Source organism: Alligator mississippiensis, chromosome 4 (genome assembly GCF_030867095.1).
Source record: "Alligator mississippiensis isolate rAllMis1 chromosome 4, rAllMis1, whole genome shotgun sequence".
Taxonomy (NCBI): Eukaryota; Metazoa; Chordata; order Crocodylia; family Alligatoridae; genus Alligator; species Alligator mississippiensis.
The window spans coordinates 159,285,256-159,306,012 of NC_081827.1; the positions used below are offsets into that span (position 1 = coordinate 159,285,256).

Below are 20,757 nucleotides of genomic sequence, written 5' to 3' on the forward strand. Positions count from 1 at the left end.
CAGGATCCTTCACTTGGAATCAGCCAGCAAAATCTCCCGCATGTTGTTTTCAGAATTCGTCAAACCTAGTCTGCACCTTGCTGTACTGATCATGTATTGGCATAACGTCCACATTCACTTCTTAATATGCTTTGCGATGCAAAATTGGTTCAGTAATTCCAAACTCCCTGCAATAACTTAAGAAGGAAACAAGACCGCCATTCAGTGGTTACTGGCTGGACTCACACAGTCAGCATGTTCACTCTGAAAGGTAGGGACTGACTAGTGAGACTCTGGTCGGTCATCTTGAGAACCTGTCTGAAGTGCAGCCTCTCAGTTACTGTATTTGGAAAATAAGATTTGCCTCCCTTTTGGAGTAGGAATATGAGACCTTGGTCAGTAATAAGAAATGTAAACTCTGCAGAAGTAGTAAGGGGAGCCATCTAAAAGATGGGGCATCATGTTGTCTCCTCTTACAGCCCCAGCAGCCTAGCACCCCACCTTGGAAACATGCCACCCACTTTAGCCTATCTCTGACATGCTACCCCACCCACCATGAGCACCCCATCCCCATAGCCACTAAACCTTCAGTTACCACACTTCTCTGGAAACCCAAGCATTAGCAACTCACCTCCCTGCTCCTACAGCTTCTGGTGCTGTTCCCCATCTCCTTACACTGTGGCAATGATTCTCAACCAGGGAGCTGCAGCATCCTTGGGTGTCATGAGATCCTTTGAAGGGTGCAGTGGGATGCTGCACAATATTAGCACTGTTAGGGGCACAAACATTTGCATGCAATTCACAAGGTAAACCCAGAGATTTCAAATAGGAATCTATAAGTGTCAGAAACGTTCTGACTTGTGGTCTTTATGAGTTGTTTGCAATTGCAACAGAATTATTTTTCTGTAGTCAAGAAATGAGTGAAAGCTACAAGGTGGCATTTTCCACTGGATGCCTTCAGTCTCACAAGAGGTGCCTTGAGCCTAAAAAGGTTAAGAACTACAGCACCACAGCTTCAAGCCCTCTTCTGTGAATGCTACCCTTTGGCACCTCACCATCCCTGGCCTTTTACATACGAAGCCTCTGGCACCCTTGCTGGCTTGCACCCTGTAGCCAAGACTGCTACTTCATGTGGGATCGGGCCCCATGAACTCCAACACACTCAGCTGGAGCTCTGCCCTCACCCTATGCTAGAGGTTTTGTCTTCTTTTGTCTCCTGAGGGGACCTAGGCCTACCATTACAATGGCACAACAAACAGGCCCGAGCTGGGTGGACAGTGCGCAGGGGTAACCAGATGAGACTTCCTGACATGGCCCTCAGGCAGGGACGGCATGCGTAGGCTCTTGGGACCTTACAGGCAGATCACAGGGGCTTGGTTTTGCTGCCTCCTCATCGGGTGCTGAGCAAAGGGCTCGCCAGGGGCTGTCCCTGAGCCGGGCACCTATGAAGCAGTGGCTCTCAGCAGGCCAGGCGGAGCCCTCTTCCGTGAGCACCCGGCCTTCTCCTCGGGAGCGGGCCAGCCGCCTTCCCACGCAGTGGGGCCCACACGAATCCCTCCCTCCCTCTCCGGCAGGCCGTGGTGTGTCTGTGTGCGGCGCAGGCGTGCGCATCCCTCTGTCTGGTACACTGAGCGTGCATGCGTGTGACTCCGGCCGGGGCACGCTCGTGTGCAAGTCCCGCCCGGCGCTGCACACGCAAGCTCCGCCCGAGGGGCGTGGCTTGGCCGAGCCCCCGCCCCTTCCCGTGCCGGCGGTGCGGAAGCGGCGCTGCGGCCCGCTCTCCCACGTGTCCGCGGCGCAGCGGCAAGGCAGGGGCCGGCGCCGGGCTCCTGGCACCGCGCATGGGGCTCCTTAAAGGCGTAGGCACCTCCCTCCCTAACGGCGCCTGTCGGCGGGCGGAGGAGCGGCGCGGGCCTGCGCGCAGGTCGGCGGGGCGCGGCGCGGGGGGCCCGGACTCCTGGGATGCGGGGACTAGGGGACGAGCCCGCGGGGCCCGGGCCTGGGTTTGTGGCCGTTCCCGCAGCGCTCAGCGCCTCCCCGCTCCGTGCCTCAGTTTCCCCCGGAGGGCGGGGGCTCGGCCTGCCGCCCGGACCCCGGGAGGCGGCGGCGGCCCCTGGGGCTCATGCTGCGGCGGGCCAGCCTGGCCGTGGCCCGGGTGGGCTGCCCTCCCGCAGGAGCCGGAGCGACCCCCAGTTTGACCTTGGCCTGGTGCGGCGGGGCTACCCCTGGTCTGCGCCGCTGGCCGAGGAGCATGAGCACAGCTGCTGCGGCAGAGGCTCTGGCGAGCTCTTCCGCGGGCACGCGCTGCCCCCAGTTGCGCAACCACGGGTGTCTGCCCCCTCCCTGCTGCCCCAGGACACGGAGGCAAGGCTGGCGGCAGGGCCTTTCCACCCCTCGGTAGCCCGGGAGGGCCAGACTGAGCACTAGGCCTTCTGGATCTCCCAAGCCAGTGGGGAGCACAAATGCATTAACGCCACTTTCCCCCCACCCCCAGCCTCCCTCTCTTTGCTTGGTGTAAATAGACTCTGATGCCAGGAATCTATTTTAAATTCCAGCCCAAAAGCTTGCCGAAGCCAGTGGGGGCCACACCGGTGTTGTCGGGCAATAACACGCAAGTCAGAAAAACCCCACAGCCTAGGTCTTTGCAAGATATCACTTGTAAATGGTGCTCCTTCCCCTGTCCTCTGTTGTGAGCCCTTCTGCACCTGGGTCTCCTGTTGTATTTGGCAAGCACTCAACACCCTCTGGAAATGGATGACAACTTCTGCAACCTTGGGCTGCTCTGCTTAAATCTTCAGGGGCAGTGCATAGGATGGTGGGGCTGTTTTTTATTTTCCCGGTTGCGGTAGGAAGCTCATTGTGGATTGCAGGTGATGGTCTGTGGGCCTCTCTGACAGCCGCTCTGTTAAGGCAGCTAATCTTGGGTTTCCTCTTCATTGTCTCTCGGAAGCTGAGAATCTAGCCGGGCTCTTCCTGCTACTGGCTTCCTTGCTAGCAACCAAGATGCTGCAGTGGGAAGGGAGCTGACTGTCTTTGCTGATTGGCCTGCTCTCTGCTGAGCTGACTACTGCAGAGCTCATGGCAGTGAGGCTTTGGCTGTGTGTTAGTACTATCAGCAGAGGTGACATGCAAAGTTAGAAGATGCATGAGAAGGGGTCAATTCTAGCCTTGTGCCCTCTCTTCCCCAACTGTCTTTAAAAATCCCAGCCATATCACACTTAGCAGTACAGAGCTGCTTTTTGCACTGATTGTGCACCAGCATTTACAAGCACATCTGTGCCCTCCAGTATCAAACAGCTGGCCTGACTAATACTCACTGCAGGTCTTTTTCTAAATTAGATCTATCATAACCAGCGGTGGGTCAGAGCTGTGGGGAGAGAAACAGGAGGCTGGATATGAGGAAGAGCTGATTTCATAGGATCAGTTGCTGGAGATTACTCAAGCTATCGGAGAAGCCTACCTCTGTTCAGAAAGTCCTGGGGAAGTCTTGTCTTTGGGCCTGCTGCTCTGCTCTCTTATGTGTGTGGAGGGCCATGTAGGGTGGGTAAATACCTAGTGTTTAGGTAGTTAGGCATTGGGGTTTGCTCCGACTTGCACAAGGCATTGTACTATTTGGAAGGAAGGAAGCCTGTCATGGTCTGTTGGTGTACATAGGAGCAAGGGAGCCATCTCCGGTGGTCTTCCCAGGGGCCGTGAGAAAACTTTAGGGCAGATGTCGGCAATCTTTGAGAATGGTGAGCTGCCTCTTGCAAACTGCCTGCAGCAGTGATCCCCACCCCAGCACCCTAGCCCTCCCTGCTCCTTGTTCCATTTACTCTTGCCGCTGACTTCTGCTAATTTTTATCACCAATAGTGATGGGGAGTCATGAATTTGGCAGCAGAAGGTGGGAGCAGGGTGACAGAGGACCCCTTAGCATAGAGTAGGAATGCTGGATAATGTGGGCAGAGTCCAGCAGCACACAGCAGAAGAATTTGTGGTGCAGAAGGTGTCACCTCATCACATGCCACTGATCCCTGCCACTGTGAGCTGGATCCAATCTCTTTGCAGGTCTGAGGTCGCAGACCTCTGTTCTAGGGTGTTTAGCCTCTGCCCTGTGGGCCAGCTCTGGCAGGCCTCTGGCATCCAGCCCACGGCACCCCACGGGTCCAAAAATGTGGTGGTAGGGGAGCAGTACTTCCTTGCTGTCAAATTTCTGGTCCCGTGGAGAACCCTGTGGGGTGGATAACATGGCCCTGCATGCTGGATCAGGCGTGCAGGACCAACATAGGGCCTGATCCCAGCACGCAGGGCCTGATCAACCACTGTTCTAAGGCATTGATGCATCTGAGCTGAGTATGTTACTTATGCTGTTTAGTCCTTCAGAGCCTGAGGCATGGACTTCTGCAGTGTTTGTGGCATCTGTAATGGAAAGGCAGACACTATGACCTTGCTCTGAGGGAGTCCAGGCTCCTTGGTAGAATAATCTCATTATCCAGGACTTGCACCTTGCTGAAACATTTCCAGTCACATAGTATGCCCTGGAAGCTCTGCTTTCTGCACAAAGCAACTCCCACCTCCACCACCAGCCTGTTTGGCTGATGTAACTACAGAGATGCTGGAAGCTGCTGCTTTGCTGTTGCTACCAATAGGATTTCCTTTTTAAGGTTCCCCAGTGCATGCGTAGTCTAGGAGCTGCAGCGAGCTTGTTGATGATCCCAGGGTAATAGGGGCTGGGACCCAACTAGGAAGCCCTAGAAACAGCTGAAATTTGTGCTCTGAAATCAGAATTTGAACTTCTAGTAAAACCAGAGTGCAGGACCAGGGTATGTTTGGATTTACTCTTGGAGCATGTGAAAGCTGGTTACAAGGAACTGAATCTACATGTAGCTCTAGGAGAAGCCCTGGAAACAACTAGAAATCAAGAGGTTAAGTACATATGAGCACATTTCCCTTTTATAGGAGGTGATCAAAGTTGAGAGTCCAGAAGTACTGGCCAAATCTACTGTGCTGTGTTTCCAAACAAGTGCATGGACATCAGGGGGTCCCGAGAAGTTCAATGCTGAGCTACAGTGAGGGAAGCATGGTTTAAGCACAAGGCTGTGAACCAGGACTCCTAGGTTCTGTTCTTGGCCTGATATTAGCTTCCTGTGTGGTCTGGGGCATGTTGCTTCCCCTCCTTGTCTTTCTTGCCTGTCCTCTAGAAGCAGTGTGCTACTGACCCCCTTCTATGGATGGGGGCATTGGGTGGGATTGGCTAAAGGCTTGGAGGGTGCTTTGAAATTGCAGAGTGCTCAGAGCTGCAGTTTGGATTAAGGTGAACAAGTGTGAATGGAGTGTGCAGGAAAACTCTTTGTCCTGGACCTGAGGAGAGCTGCCTCTTAGGGCATACCTCATTAATCACCTTCCTGGCCTTTGAGCCTTGCTTCTCTTGATTGCACCTAGCCCTTCCTTCCTGCAGCATGTGCAGCTTTCTCCCTGCATCAGAGAGGGGGGATTCTTTCCTTCTGGATCTGGTGCTACCAGGGGTGTGGGAGAGCACTATGCACGTCACCTTACTCTCTGCCTCCCATAGCCCTTACTAGATCCCCTCTAGGGCAGCGCCTCACACTGCCTTGCTAAGGTCATTGCTCTGATTAGGCCTGTTTTCAGCTGCTCTGCTGGAAGGGTTTTATCGGTGCTGAGTGTAGCTGCCCTGCCTGCTCTCTGCGAGCAGCATAGCCAAGAGAGCCCCTCCCCTTCTGCCGTGTGCGGATAACTACTGGCAGCTGGGGGGTGGGCACCCAGGCAGGCACATGGAGGCATCTGGACAGCAGCAGGAGGACTCTCTGCATTTAACATTAGGAAAGCAGCAGTGTTCATATCTCCCAGGCCAGGAAACAAGTGGAGCCTGGTATCTAGCGTGCTGTGAACTAGTGCCTGCTTGTTGGGATTCCTGGGGTTGCCACCTGTCCCTGATATGTTTTCTCTTCTTGTGACTTGCCTGATTGAACAGACATCATGAACTGAAGGCCTCAAAGATGGAGAAAGCAGTCCCTATAACTGACCTATGTCCTGTTTGTTACAGGCAGGTAGCATGATGGCTGAGAACCCGTCAGTGAGCCTTGGCAGGGGCATCACACCCTTACAGCAGATGCTGGCGTCTGGGACTGGGGCCCTCCTCACATCTCTCTTTGGTAAGGATTTGACCTGTATGTAGCTGAGCAAGATGCCTGTGGGGTGGCCATGTGCAAGTTCACAGTATGGATGCATGTATGAACATGGGTAAGGTATATCTTGAGGTCAGTGTGTGTGCCTGCCTGAGAACAATGATTTTTGGTGTGTGAGTGCAAAGGGTGAGGAAGGAGTATGCCAGGGCTGGTTTGCATATGCAGGGGGCATGGAAACTCACAGCTCGGGAGTTTTAGGACAATCTCTCCAGGGGCTGCTGCTTCAGGTCAGTGACTGCCAGATTCAGCTGTCTACTGATACAGCCCTAGCCTCTCCCTACCCCCTGGTATCCCCTCCAGCCCTTGTGATCTTTTTTCCCCCAGTACAAATGAATGGCTACCAGTGAATTTGGTCAGGGACTTCACTTTGGGAACAGCAGAGCAAAAAAACAGATACCATAGGGAGACATGAGAAACAGTTGGCTGCTGTTTCTAGCTCAGTGGGGAGTGTGGGGCCTTGTGGTTAGAGCAGCAGTGACTGGTGTGGGACTCCTGGGTTTTTCCCTCGGTTCTGCCATTGACTCTCTGTGAACTTGGCCAAGCAGCTTCCCTTCCCTTCTCCTTGGCTTCCCTGGCAGTATGAATCCCTTTTCTAAATTTCTCTATGGGGAGGGAGAACAGGAGACTGGGAGGGAGTCTGCACTAAAAGGCATTTTTCTGGTTCATCTAAGAAGCACTATATCTTGCTTGGGTTGTAATATTGTGCTGCATGTCTGAGGTGCACATGACCAGCTGGCTTGTATTGTTCCAGTGACCCCCCTGGACGTGGTGAAGATCCGATTGCAAGCCCAAAGGACACCCTTCTCCAAAGGTAACTTGCTGCCATAGGCAGCAGCTTCCCATTTCTCTGCAGCTCAAGAAGGTGGGTTGTCTCTGAGCCACGCCCCCTCCAGCATGGAGCTATGGGATGCTGTTGCACAGATGTAGGCTGTGTTTCTTCCCTGGTTTGATCAGTGACCCCAACCTCCTCAGGTCCTCAGGGCTGTAAGGAAGAGCAGAATTACTAGCAGGGACACGTGTTTGGCTCCTGATGGGCCAGTCTGATTCTTTGCATCTTGGGTTATTCCTGATAGTGGTGCTAGACTGGGGCTCTGGCTTCTAAATCTGATCCAGGGCTATCTCTAGGCAGGAGACCAGTGATGTCTCAGGACCCTTGGTTCTGAGGCTGAAAGAGAATATGATGGAGATGTGGGGTCTGGAGTAGCACCAGCAGACTACATCCCCATTTTTAACACCTTCTCCTACCTGTTGTGAGCCTAGGAAAGAGGCTTCTCAGAAGGTTCAGTGCTGTCATGGTCCCCCCATGCCAGGTCAGTGCAGCTGGCTGGCTGGTATCAGCAACGCAACTGTCAGCACCCTATGTATGAAGCTGGAGTTCATCCTCTTGCATGGGATGGTCATCTCTCCCCTTTGGACCTGGAGGGGAAAAAGGTTTGAAGGGCTTCAGTGCCAGTGAAATCGAGTTGTGTGTGGAGCTCTGGGGAATCCAAGGATGAGGAAGTAGAAGGATTGTGGGTTAGGCTACATGGGGGGGCAAGGAGAAAGGGATTTGGTGGTAGGGGTCTGCTACAGACTCCCACATCAAGGGGAAGAAATAGATGCGGGGCTCCTGAGGCAGCTCTCAGAGGCCATAAAAGCTAAAGAGGCGGTAGTCATGGGGGACCTAAACTACCCGGACATCTGCTGGGAGACACAGATGGCAAAGTCCCACTGCTCACGCAGGTTTCTAACCTGTGTACAGGACCTCCACCTGACACAGGAGGTACATGATCCCACTAGGGGGAATGCCATACTGGATCTGGTATTGGCAACGGGGGATGACATGGTAGGGGACCTACAGATTGGTAGCCATCTGGGGGACAGTGATCACCTAATAATAGAATTCACCATAAGATGTCGAGTGGGTAAGGTAACTAGTAGGGTGAAAGTACTAGACTTTAGGAAAGCTGATTTAAATGAACTCAGGCGATTAGTCAAGGACGCATTGCAGAGTAGGAGTTTTGAATTGATGGGAGCCCAAGAAGGGTGGCTGTGCCTTAAGGAAACGATCCTTCGGGCACAAAGCGAGACAATCCCTGTGCGGGGTAAAAGAGGGAAAGGGGCCAGGAGGCTTCCCTGGCTGACAGCAGAAATCCAGGGCAGCCTAAGGGCCAAAAGGGGAGCACACAAAAAGTGGAAACGAGAGATCACCAAAGACGAATATACCTCCTCTGCTCGTGCTTGTAGGGAGGCAGTTAGATGAGCCAAAGCTACCATGGAGCTGAGGATGGCATCCCAAGTAAAGGACAAGAAGAAATTGTTTTTTAGATATATAGGGAGTAAAAGGAAGGCCCAGGGAGGAATAGGACCCCTGCTAAATGGGCAGAAACAATTGGTGACGGACAGGGGGGACAAGGCTGAACTCCTCAACGAGTTCTTTGCCTCAGTTTTCCTAAGTGAGGGGCAGGACAAGTCTCTCACTGGGATTGTAGAGAGGCAGCAGCAAGGCACCAGACTTCCATGCGTAGACCCTGAGATGGTGCAGAGTCACTTGGAAGAACTGGATGCCTTTAAGTCGGCAGGCCCGGATGAGCTCCATTCGAGGGTGCTGAAGGCACTGGCCGACATCATTGCAGAGCCACTGGCAGGAATATTCAAACGCTCGTGGTGCACAGGCCAAGTCCTGGAGGACTGGAGAAGGGCCAGTGTGGTCCCCATTTTCAAGAAGGGGAGGAAGGAGGACCCGGGCAACTATAGACCAGTCAGTCTCACCTCTATCCTTGACAAAGTCTTTGAAAAAATTATCAAGGCTCACATATGCGAGAGCCCGGCAGGACAAATTATGCTGAGGGGAAACCAGCACGGGTTCGTGGCAGGCAGATCGTGCCTGACCAATCTAGTCTCTTTTTATGACCAGGTTACGAAACGCCTGGACACAGGAGGAGGGGTGGATGTCGTATACTTGGACTTCAGGAAGGCCTTCGATACGGTATCCCACCCCATACTGGTGAACAAGTTAAGAGGCTGTGACTTGGATGACTACACAGTCCGGTGGGTGGCGAATTGGCTAGAGGGTCGCACCCAGAGAGTCATGGTGGATGGGTCGGCTTCGACCTGGAAGAGTGTGGGCAGTGAGGTCCCGCAGGGCTCGGTCCTTGGACCGATACTCTTTAATGTCTTCATCAGCGACTTGGACGAGGGCGTGAAGTGTACTCTGTCCAAGTTTGCGGATGACACAAAGCTATGGGGAGAAGTGGACACGCCGGAGGGCAGGGAACAGCTGCAAGCAGACCTGGACAGGTTAGACAAGTGGGCAGAAAACAACAGTATGCAGTTCAACAAGGAGAAATGCAAAATGCTGCACCTAGGGAGGAAAAATGTCCGGCACACCTACAGCCTAGGGAATGACCTGTTGGGTGGCACGGACGTGGAAAGGGATCTTGGAGTCCTAGTGGACTCCAAGATGAACATGAGCCGGCAGTGTGACGAAGCCATCAGAAAAGCCAATGTCACTTTATCGTGCATCAGCAGATGCATGACGAATAGGTCCAAGGAGGTGATACTTCCCCTCTATCGGGCGCTGGTCAGACCACAGTTGGAGTACTGCGTGCAATTCTGGGCGCCACAGTTCAAGAGGGATGCGGATAACCTGGAGAGGGTCCAGAGAAGGGCCACTCATATGGTTAAGGGCCTGCAGACCAAGCCCTATGACGAAAGACTAGAGAAACTGGACCTTTTCAGCCTCCGCAAGAGAAGGTTGAGAGGCGACCTTGTGGCTGCCTATAAGTTCATCACGGGGGCACAGAAGGGAATTGGTGAGGTTTTATTCACCAAGGCGCGCCTGGGGGTTACAAGAAATAATGGCCATAAGCTAGCAGAGAGCAGATTTAGATTGGACATTAGGAGGAACTTCTTCACAGTTCGAGTGGCCAAGGTCTGGAATGGGCTCCCAAGGGAGGTGGTGCTCTCCCCTACCCTGGGGGTCTTCAAGAGGAGGTTAGACGAGTATCTAGCTGGGGTCATCTAGACCCAGCACTCTTTCCTGCCTATGCAGGGGGTCGGACTCGATGATCTATTGAGGTCCCTTCTGACCCTAACATCTATGAATCTATGAAGTGGGCTAGGGTGTCCTGTGCTAGTGTGCAGTGGGCACAAAGCTTGCTGATTGGGATTAAGACAGTCTCTCCAGTGGTTGCTGCTTCAGCCCAGTGGTTGCCAGACCCCAGCTCTCTGCTGATACAGCCGTGGCCTGTCCCTGCCCTATGAAATCATACCCTAGCCCTCAAGGTCTTATTCCACAATACAAATAGCTGCCAACACATTTGGCCCTGACTGCTCTCCCTTTGGTGGCCTGTCGCTAAGTATGTCCCTGTTGTGTGTTTCAACATTGTCAGCAGAGGAGGGAGGATTACTGTGGCAGAAAGGGAGCCTCCTGGGACAGAAGAAGGGCTTTGAAATCTCCCTTCAGTGACTGCATGTGCTCTGCAGGCTCCTCAGTGGTGGCACCAAGCTGGGCTCATCTAGGCTCTTCCCTCCCTTCAAAGGCTCGTTCTCCCAGGCAGGAGGGAGCACATCCTTTGCTTTAGCTTGTGTTGGTCTCTGCTGTGCATGGCTGCTCTGTGCTAGTCACTACCCACCTCTGAGCCAACTCTAACCTCTCCAGGAGCATTTGTGAACTCACAGAACATTTAGAGGATGTGTGTTGAAAGGGGAATGCAGGGAGCCCTTCTCTCAGCCTCTGGCCTTGAAGCTCCTTGCTCCATTTTAAATAGGAAGCCATACTTGGCCTATACCTACATGGACTATGCCCTGGTTCTAACCTGATTAGCAAAATCCCTCCTGTAATAATCAGATCAGGGACTGAGAAATGAGACTCCTGGGTTCTGTTTGTATCTCAGCCACTGGCTCTCCATGTGACTCACGGGTGAGTTGTTTCTTCTCCTTGTGCTCAGTTTCCCCATCTATAAAAATAGAGGTTGGCTGTCTCTGTTTAACTTTGGGAAGTTCAGGTGGAGGAGGCTAAACAGGTAGCAGGTAACCCTTACAGGAATGGGATACTTTAGCTCTTGGAACCTGTCTGGAGCTGGAGTTGGGTAACTTGTCAACCAAAGCTATGCTGCAGACTGAATGCTTGCAACTGCTTGGCTCAGAGCCTGTGGAATAGGCTCTGCCCTTTGCAGAGAGAACTTCTCCCTGCCACAGGAGACGGGGCCCCACCAGCAATGTTCCTGGCTCTCAGTGCCAGCTTTGTTCTGTAATGTCTGTCTTGTACCTGTCCAAATGTCTTGTCTTAGGGTGATACCTTGCTCTACTGACAGTAGGGCATGGGGATGCCCGTGTTCCCCTTGTTCCCAGGCCAGGCACCTAGGGACTGGGTGCTATCACTCAGAAGGGGTTCACCACGGCACACCTAGGCCTGTTTCTAAATGTGTCCCTGTTGTGTGTTTCAGTGTTGTCAGTAGAGTCTGGGCCATGGAGTGTTCACCAGTCCAAATGTGAGTATCTCTGGGTATTTCCCTTTTGCCCTCTTACTGCAGCGTTGTGGGGCTGCTCTTGTGGGCAGGCTCTCCCCTTAGAGCTGGAAGCCATCTGCCACAGCTGCTGTCTCCAGAGCATGGCAGTGGTGGGGGTGGAAACTCTGATCCCTTTGGGACTGGGATCCCAGGTCCCAATCGATAGTGGAGGGCCAGGGGTGGTCTAGTGTTTGAAGCAGGGGACTGGGAGCCACAGGCCTGGCTTCTATTCCCAGTTCTGCCACTGACTCACTGTGTGGCCTTGGGTCAGTTTCTTTACCTCTGCCTCTTTCTGACCTGCCTCATGGGCAAGGGAGAGTCAGTGGAGGAATGGTTCTCACTGTCTGGAGTTCTCCTGTCTGGTTATGGGTGTGTTGGGTTCTTAAAGTTTTACCTGCCCTATGGTTTCTTTCACTCTATCACCAGCCCCTCCTAGCATAGCTACAGTGAGCAGGGACTCTGGCAATAGGAGTAGGCATATCTGCCATCAGCTTGCTTGAAAAGAGCTTCCCCTGCCCAGTAACTCTGGAGAGCAGGCCCTTGCCTGCCTCTCCCCAAACATCCCTAGTTGCAGAGGGGGGTGTCAGAGGAAGGCAGTGAAAGGGTGGGGCAGGGAGTGTAAAGTAGTGTAGGGCAGGAGCAGCAGTTCCCTACTATAGAGTTACCAGGATCTTTGATCTCCAGCCCTCTGTGGCCTGCTTGTCCCTCAGCCCTCTGCAGGGGTTAAATCGTAGCCAGTTCCACAGCAGGAGCATGTGGGCACCTCTGTCTTTGTCCTCTGTGTCTCTTCTGGTTGCCTGAAAGCCTGCTTGGACCCCAGCCAAGCCTGTCCCATTGCCTGAAGCTCCTTTCCCTGTGTGGGGAGGGCAGGGCTGACCTCTGGGATTGGGTGGTGCCATCTTGGCAATGGGAAGGAGTGTGCTTGGCTAGGGGTTTGCCTGCTTGCCTGCCTGGCAGCTTCCCAGTATGCGGCTCCCACGCCCCACTACAGCCTTCCTGTCTGCTGGGCTGGAATGATTTCTCTGCACACATGCACATGCATGGAGCTGCTAGACTTGCTGCAAGGTCTGTTCCGGGGTCTGTAGACCAGAGGGCTGCTGTATCTATGTGTCTGAGTCTCCAAAAGCCACCAGGCTAGGTAGGGAATTTAGAAGGGGTTCATGGCCTTTCAGGTCTGGAATTGTGGGCTCTAGGTTTTGTGTGGGTGCAGGGGGAGGGGAGCTGGGTGAGCCTTACCCTGAGTTTCCCTTAGGCGCCAGGGCTGATGTTGACTTGTATAGGCAGGTGGCCTCCTGCCAGCTCCAGCAGTTAGTGCAGGCTGATGGAACAGGAAATGCTTCAGGGCAAGCATGCTGTAGAAATGTTGAGGAGTGTGGTGGGGTTGGGTAGTTTCTCAGAGGTCACCATTCCCGTCTCACTGCGTTGCTCCTACAGTGCCTTTACACCCCGTACCACAATGGGGCAAGTCCCAGCCCAACCCCTCATAAGCTCAGTCCAGGCCTGAACTCACCCTGCCCTGCACCAGCCTGAGTCCCAGTTACTGTGAGGAGTAGCAGCCCTTCTGCTGAGGGTCCCGCAGAAGGAGAGGGAAGAATCTGCAGGGAGGGGCCATGTGATGGCGAAGGGCAGTTGGGTGTGTGTGGTATTGGTAAGTTGACCTGTCTCCATCTTACTACAATTGCCATTTCTCTCTCCTTGCCCCCTTATTCATCCCACAGGGAAATGCTTCCTTTACTGCAATGGGCTCATGGACCATCTCTACGTGTGCCAGAATGGTAACAGCTGCATGGCCTGGTACAAGGCCCCCACCCGCTTCACTGGCACCCTGGTACGCCTCTTCTTAGCACTCTCAGGCTGGTGCTGTGGCCCACTTGGGACTGGTTTGACAGCCCAACCATGTGCTGCCATTTGGGTGCCTTGGGGTGGGATATGGTGGCTGCTTGGCAGGGTAGGGGTGGTTGGATGTGGTGGGGCAAAGGGCTGTCCTGTCCCTGCAGACATACCCGCTCTACAGAAGCTGAGAACTCCCTGAGGAGGAGAGCGTTAATTACAGAATTGGGGCCTGAGACTTGGACATCTCATAGGATTTGGGGTTTTGCAGGGGCTCCATTTAGAGTGGCCTTTGGGGTCTGACCACAGCTATTGAGGATGCCTTAGCTCAAAGAAGCTGTTCTATCTTTGTTATCTCCTTTTCCCAGAAAGAGCAGAGCTTGGGTGCAATTCAGCCCCAGCCTGGACTCTGGGTTAGGTGTCCTTTGGGCTGTGGGGCTCCCCTAGTACTGGAAAAGCCCCCTCTCCCTACCCCAAACCTTCACACTCTTCTCTTTGTTTCAGGATGCCTTTGTGAAGATCACACGCTACGAGGGCATCAGGTCTTTATGGAGTGGCCTGCCTCCCACGCTGTGAGTCTGGGCACCTGCATAAGCAATGGCAATATGCATAAGCAATACCATCATTGCCCACCTCAACCTTTGAGTTCCCCGAGCGTGGGAGAATGCAGCCTCCTGGGGGGCACTAATGCCAGAGCTTGCATTCCTGGCCTTGGCTCCCAGGGTGCGAGCACTAGTCTGAAAGGCCAGGAGCCACCACATGTAGCCGCTGACTGCTGTGGCGTGCAGAAGATGGTCTTCCAGCACCAAACTGTCCAAGCTCCTTAGAGTCAGAGGCTGTTTCCTCTCCTTTTGCTTTCTATTCCCTTCTCTGTCTGGTCTGACTCTCAGGTCTTGCAAGCTGTGTCAGAAAGTCTATAGCCTTTACACACACAGGGTGCTCCTTAAAAGTTAGAGGGTCTTTCTCCCCTGCTGAGGGCCAGACCAGTTGGCACATTTGGGGTCAGAAAAGAATTTTACCCCATGGTCAGATGCTTGAGGGGTTTTGTTTTCCTCTAGTGGTGGGATTGGCTCTCTTCCTTACATATCGTCAGTGTTTTTGACAGCCCTTGCAGTGGTGGGATGCTGACAATCCTTCTGCCCTGCTTTATCTGTAGCAGTTTAGGGTGTTCTTGGTTTCTTTGGGCCATGTACCTTATAATTGTGCGACAGGATTGCTTATGTAATTTTAGGAATAGGTTAGACAAGCATTTGTATGAGATTAGTTTGGATAGGGATGATCCTGCCTCAGGCAGAGGGTTGGAGTAGATGACCTTCTGAGGGCCCTTCCAGGCTGACTTTTTGATGAGAAAGGGAAAGGGGATAGTGTCAGGGTGCAACTGGGTTGTTTGAGGGGGAAGGTAACTGTGCCAGAAGTCTTCTGATTTCCTGCTGTGGGCATGGAGGGCAACACAAGCCAGACGTGATGCTAGCAGCACCCTCTCCTTGGCAGGGTGATGGCAGTACCTGCCACTGTGATCTACTTCACCACCTATGACCAGCTGCGGGATTACCTGCACTCCCTGATGGGCAACCAGGGGCACCACATTCCTCTGGTGGCTGGCGCTCTTTCCAGGCGTGAGTATTGCTCTCTTCCTTTGCTGTCAGCTCCAGGGGTCCCAGTGCCTGGGTGCTCCCTCCAGTAGAAAATCCCTGCTCCAGTAGAATCTCCACTTCCTCCTTACAGGGCCCTGTGGGGTGGGCTACAGTGTTCTAAGACTTCTCAGATTCAGTTCCCAACTCTTGCACTGATTCCCCGTGTGACCTTGAGGGCACGTTGCTGCATGCAGAGCTGCTGCCAGACCTGTTCTCCTTGTGCCGGTTCTATAGTTCCTTTTCATCTCTGCAGAATGGCGGGTACCTTCCTGCTGTCTGTGTTCAGGGGTGGCCCATGCACCCTACTCCACAGTGTTATGGCACCATTGGCTTGTCTACAACTGTGCCGGTCTCACCCCTCTCCTCCCTCCCTCGCTCAGTGGGCGCTGTGACGGTGATCAGCCCCTTGGAGCTGATTCGGACCAAGATGCAGTCCCGACAGCTGAGTTACCGTGAGCTGTGCATCTGTATCCAGTCAGCAGTTGCCCAGGATGGCTGGCTGTCTCTCTGGAGAGGCTGGGGGCCTACAGTCTTGCGGGATGTTCCTTTCTCAGGTATAGCTGCACTGACAAGGGGGTGTGGGACGTGGGTGCTCCAGGAGCCTCTGCAATTGGTATCACGGGGGAGGGGAGGTTTAATCCATGGACTCCAGTGTCATGGGGCACTGCAATAGGGAAGCAATCTCCTCTTTAGTTAGGGATGGTCCTGCTTTGAGTAGGGGTTTGGACTAGGTGACATCTCAAGTCCTTTCCAACCCTACTTTTCTGATTCTATTCCAAGAGGAAGGGCAGTCTACTTGTGAGTGATCAGGTGGGCTTTGGGAGGCTCAGGTTTCAAGTCCCTGCCCTGCCACAGCCTCCCTGTGTGATCTTGAGCATATTATTTGGGTGCTGTATGCCTCAATTCCTTGCCTGTGCAATGGGGATAAATCTGCCCAGGAGCTGTGAGGATAAATTCACTAAAGGCCCTGAAGATATGGCAGTGATTTGGGAGTCCTACCTCACATCAGTAAGATTGATGCCTTGTGATGTGGGCATCAGTGCTGAACCAGGGCTTATTTGCCTGGTGAAGGTGCCAAGCATGGGGTGGGCACTGGCAGGGGAAGGACTTTCTGGAGGCAGTACAATAGGCTGTGCATATATCCCCTGGAAAGGACAGGTTATGCCCTTGGTAGGTTGACATCACCCAGGTACAGGAACTTATCCAGGCTGGGTACTAGTTGTGGCTAGGATGCTCCTGCCAGGCACTAGGACTGTTGAGCATTGTCACCCTGCAGAGGGCAGGTCTCATATATTTGTGATTGCTGACTCAAGGCATCAAGCAGCCAGACATTTTAGACCAGGGTGAAAGTGGCAGGTTTTCCCCAGGACAGGAATTTCCCTCCTGCTGTCCGCAGAGAATACAGTGTCACGCTGGCACTGTCAGATCATGCTGTAGTGGGTTGCTATTCTTCCCTCTGCATCTTTTACCTGCTTTGTCCAGGGAGAAGTTGATAGCAAACAGTGGTGTGAATTTTCAGAGCCAGTCCAGTGGCCCAGTCCTCTCGCTTGCTTCCTGTTACAAGCTGGCTGCATTTCAGCTCGGTTCCAGCTCTGTTTGTGCCAGGGAAGGCAGTCGTCTCCCATTGGTAATAGTTGAGCTGCTGACTGCTGGTGTCAGCAGAAGCCCAGGATTCCTCAGGCCATGGGACTGGAACTCCCCTCCCTTCTCTAGGCTTGCTTCCAATAAGGGCGGTGGGGGGGAATGGCTCCTACTGTATTTGATCAGGGACTGACAAGTTAAGTCTCCTGTCCGTAGAGCCAAGCCTCAGGACCTTCTAACTTTGGCACTGCTCTCTCTCTCAGCTCTCTACTGGTTTAACTATGAGCTGGTGAAGGAATGGCTCTGCAACCGGTCCCAACTTGACAAAGCCACTTTCATGATCAGCTTCACCTCTGGGGCTGTTTCTGGGACTGTGAGTATGGAATCTGTAGATCCATCCAGTGGTGCCTGCCTTTGAAGGAACCCTAGGCCCCAGCACAGAGCAGGGGGGTGTTTAAAACAAGGAAAGAATCAAACAGGTGTTGTGTGTTTGGGGTGAGACATTTCCATCCTGGAAGGATTGGAACAGTGGCAGAAGCAGGTAGTTGCTGATTTATTTATTTTTTGTCTGGATTCAAGCAAGCTGGGGCTGTATAGACCAATGTCCATTGGGTGCCTTCGTCTCCTTCCTGTGCAAGACTCAGTGAAGCTCATCCCTGCCTCAAAGAGCAGGGTCTGAGTGAGGCCCAAAGAAAGGGGTTCATTGGATATTATATATACTAAGAGAGGCGGGGGACAAGGCAAGGAGCCTATGGGGGGATGGGAAGAGCAGGGCTGAGGGACTGGGAGCTGGAGTTCCCAGTCATATGATGAAGGTCAGGTCATGTCTCTGGGGAGTGGCATGGTAGGCCCCAGGTTCCCCAGCTGTGGCTTGGGTATGATAGGCAGCTTGTCCCCTTCTGGCAGGTGGCTGCAGTGCTGACGCTGCCCTTTGATGTGGTGAAGACCCAGCGGCAGATTGAGCTGGGAGATGCAGAGAAGCTCAGAGGTGAGAGACGCGCTGAGGATACCAGCCTTGGGACATCCTAGTGGTCTCCACATGCTGAAGGATTCAGTTCCAAGCAGTGGGGAGCCCATCTGCATTGTCCTGTCCTGGGAGGAAGGCTTCTTCCTCAGTGTTCACACTGCCTGGGGTAGAGTGTTACTTTGTGGCTGAGCATGCCCTGGCTAGAGTGAGCACTACCCTCCCCTTGCCCTTGTAACTCTGTTCTGCCTTGGCTCCACAGTGGCTGCCTCCAAGTCCTCCTCCACCTTTCTGCTTATGAGGAGGATTCAAGCTGAGTCTGGTATCCGTGGGCTTTTTGCAGGTAAGAGCTTGTGCCCTCAAAAGGTGGGCCGGGGGGAGGGGGGGGGGGCGGGCAGGCAGGCAGGCAGGCAGTGAGGACTGCAGGGAGATCTGGGACTACCTGGGATCTCTTGAGCTTATATTAACAACCTGTTACAGAAGCAGGACACTGGTTGCCATGGTCACCTTGCTTTACCAGTGGCAGGTTGGGGTGTTAGGTCTGTGTTGTGTCAGAGTTGATGGTAGTCTTATGTAGAGTTTAGATTATGACTTGTATAGGATAGTTTGGATAGGGATGATCCTGCTTTGGGCCGGGGGTTGGACCAGATGACCTGTGGAGGTCCCTTCCAGCCCTGCTTCTCTATGATTCTTTGAGATGACAAGCATGCTCTGAGGGGGGGTGGCATTCAAAGAGTGCTGGCGGGGGGATGTAAGCTGATCATGGTCCTACAGCTAGAACAGGAAGAGATTAATACGACTCTTCCTGCCTCCTTCAGGCTTCCTGCCCCGTGTCGTCAAAGTGGCTCCTGCCTGCGCCATAATGATCAGCACGTATGAGTTTGGCAAGACCTTCTTCCAGAAGCTGAACCAGGAGCAGCAGCTCAGCAGCCTGTGAGCACCCAGGCTGAGGCAGCACCTGGGCACAGCCCCCATGGCACAACCTCTCAACAGCCTGCTCTGTGCTGTGGGGGCAGGCACAGTGGCCTGTGCCTCTCTGAGGCAGGAGGGGGCGTACCTTGAGGGCCAGCAGGTGGGAAGGCACAGCATAGATGGGGCTGCTGGCTCCTGGGCCTTTCAGTTCCTCTTGGTTGTTGCTAGGGGTAGTTCTCTCTCACTGCATAGTGCCTGGTGTGACCTCCCTCCCAGCCAGGACTCCCCATCCCAGGCACTCTGCACTGGGATATGTCAAGTCCAAGTGCCTTTTGGCCTCATTCTGCCCTCATGCTTTGCTTGAGAGGTTTTCCTCTTTGCCTCCCTTGGGGGTGGGCTGGAGGCCATGTACTAGCAGTATAGGGCACTTGATGTTTTCCAGGCCTAGAGCCGGTAAGATTGCCATTTGCCTCTGGCATATACCTTTCTGCCCTGCCTGTCCCCTCCCCTTGCCCTCACCTCCTCCTGGTTGGCCTGCATGCTGGTTAGGCCACTTGAAGCTGCCTTCACTTGCTGTGATAGCACAAGGCCATCCTGCTCCAGCCAGCTCCACTTGTTGTGTCCCCTGGATGGGGCAGGACAAAGCTGCTCTGGGAGAAGTGGACTCATTAGCTGCTGAAAGCTGCCTCCCTGCCCAGCTGGGGGTGGCCTAACCACACATGTTTTGGGCAGGGGCTCCTTCCTGGCAGGGCATGGACTGCTGCCAGGGTTGCCTGCTTTGCCATGGACCAAGGGCCTTTTGTGTACAAAGACTTTAAAGCAACAAGGGCATAGCAGCCAGGAGATGGCTATGCCTGTGACTCATGGGATCTGTATCAAACACTGGGTTTGGCCCTCACCTTGGGATGAAACCCATTTCATGTCCTGTACGCACAGCCCCTTTCCCTATCTTCACTCTACGCTTGCTTCTGTTGCTGCCCCATCCTTCCAGGATGGAAACATCACATTACACGTGACAGCCCCCTCCTGGGCTCCAGGCCAGTCTCCTCTGCACGTAACACAACAGCTTCTTCCACTCAGGATTTCCTCAACCCTGTCTGCCCCACTGCTGTATAGGGGACTGCTGTAATGGATACTACAGGTGTGGTACGCCTAAGAATAATAGACCTCAGCCCACCCTGGAACAGCTCTAGGGCCGGTAGCTGGACTAGTAGCCACTTTCCTTCCCACTGCTCATGCCTGGCGTGCAGGGGCACTTGGAGGGTGGGGGAGTTTGCTCTTATTTTCTTAAATAAATTTTTATTTGGGATTTAGAACAGTTGATCCCTTCTCCCACATACACACTTCGCTCCTTGGGGTGTTCTCAGTGTGACAAGTTCTGCTGGGCTTGGGCACCTAAAGGGCTCCAAGGTCTGACTCAGCAACTGCTATTGACCAATATCAAGGGGTTGAACTGATCCCATGTAGTCAGCAGCTGCTTTCCCTGCTCTGCTGCTATGTGTAGCCTGGGTGTCTACAGGCTTGCAGGACAGTGACTAATTGGTTAATCTACTACTGCTGACCTTGATTCTATGGGTGCAGGGTGCCATTCCCAATAGGGGTCCTGGCCTTTGTCCATGTCTTATGCAGAGGGCTTCAGGCCTGATCCTCCTTCACTATACCTCACAGAATCTCTCTGCAAAGCCTGTAGGGTGGGATGTGGGAATAGTTCTTCCCTTTCACCAGGGCACCCAGAAAAGTGTAGTGTAAGAAAATTCAGAAGTGTGTTTGTTGGGGGAAAGGGGAGGGGGATGCAGAGTGTCAGATGTCATTTTTGTGTCTGAGCTAGTTAAGGGTGACCAGCTTGGCACCTAGAACGCTCCCTCCCTGCTGGCCCTTCCCCCTGGCTCAGCATCTGTCCTGCTGAGTTGTGTACCAGCTAGGGGAGGAGCCCCTCATTTGCTCTTTGGTGCCTCTCTCTACACTGGCAGACAAGGTTCTTTGGGTAAATCTGGCATCTTTTATTAGACCAACTAAAATAGCTGGAAAAATTCTTCTTTGCAAGGTTACAAACACCACCTTCTCTACATGTAGTGTTCTCAGCCCCCATGGAAGCGAATGGTGCTTGCTGCCTGATAGTTGGGAGGGGAAGGGATTCTGCTTTGTCCTGCTGGAGGTGGGGCTTGTCCTCTACTAAATT

At 53.5% G+C, this 20,757-nt stretch overlaps 1 protein-coding gene across 6 annotated transcripts in view; it reads left to right on the top strand.

The window, feature by feature from the left end:
* SLC25A39 (solute carrier family 25 member 39) overlaps positions 1-19,894 on the top strand; it is a 31,787-nt gene extending 11,893 nt beyond the window's left edge. Inside the window, exons 1-12 of one of the 6 annotated variants that reach the window (XM_019501009.2) lie at positions 1,725-1,838; positions 6,024-6,132; positions 6,917-6,976; positions 11,595-11,639; positions 13,376-13,485; positions 13,992-14,059; positions 14,979-15,103; positions 15,502-15,675; positions 16,966-17,075; positions 17,609-17,690; positions 17,929-18,009; positions 18,485-19,894. In XM_019501009.2, coding sequence (XP_019356554.1) covers positions 1,821-1,838; positions 6,024-6,132; positions 6,917-6,976; positions 11,595-11,639; positions 13,376-13,485; positions 13,992-14,059; positions 14,979-15,103; positions 15,502-15,675; positions 16,966-17,075; positions 17,609-17,690; positions 17,929-18,009; positions 18,485-18,603 — 1,101 coding nt within the window. In that variant the 5' untranslated portion in view covers positions 1,725-1,820 and the 3' untranslated portion in view covers positions 18,604-19,894. Of the gene's footprint in view, positions 1-1,723; positions 1,904-5,759; positions 5,850-6,023; positions 6,133-6,916; positions 6,977-11,594; positions 11,640-13,375; positions 13,486-13,991; positions 14,060-14,978; positions 15,104-15,501; positions 15,676-16,965; positions 17,076-17,608; positions 17,691-17,928; positions 18,010-18,484 lie in introns of those variants that run through there. The other 5 variants (XM_014609243.3, XM_019501029.2, XM_019501026.2 and 2 more) reach the window with 5 other exon arrangements.
* The last annotated feature ends 863 nt before the right edge of the window (positions 19,895-20,757 follow it).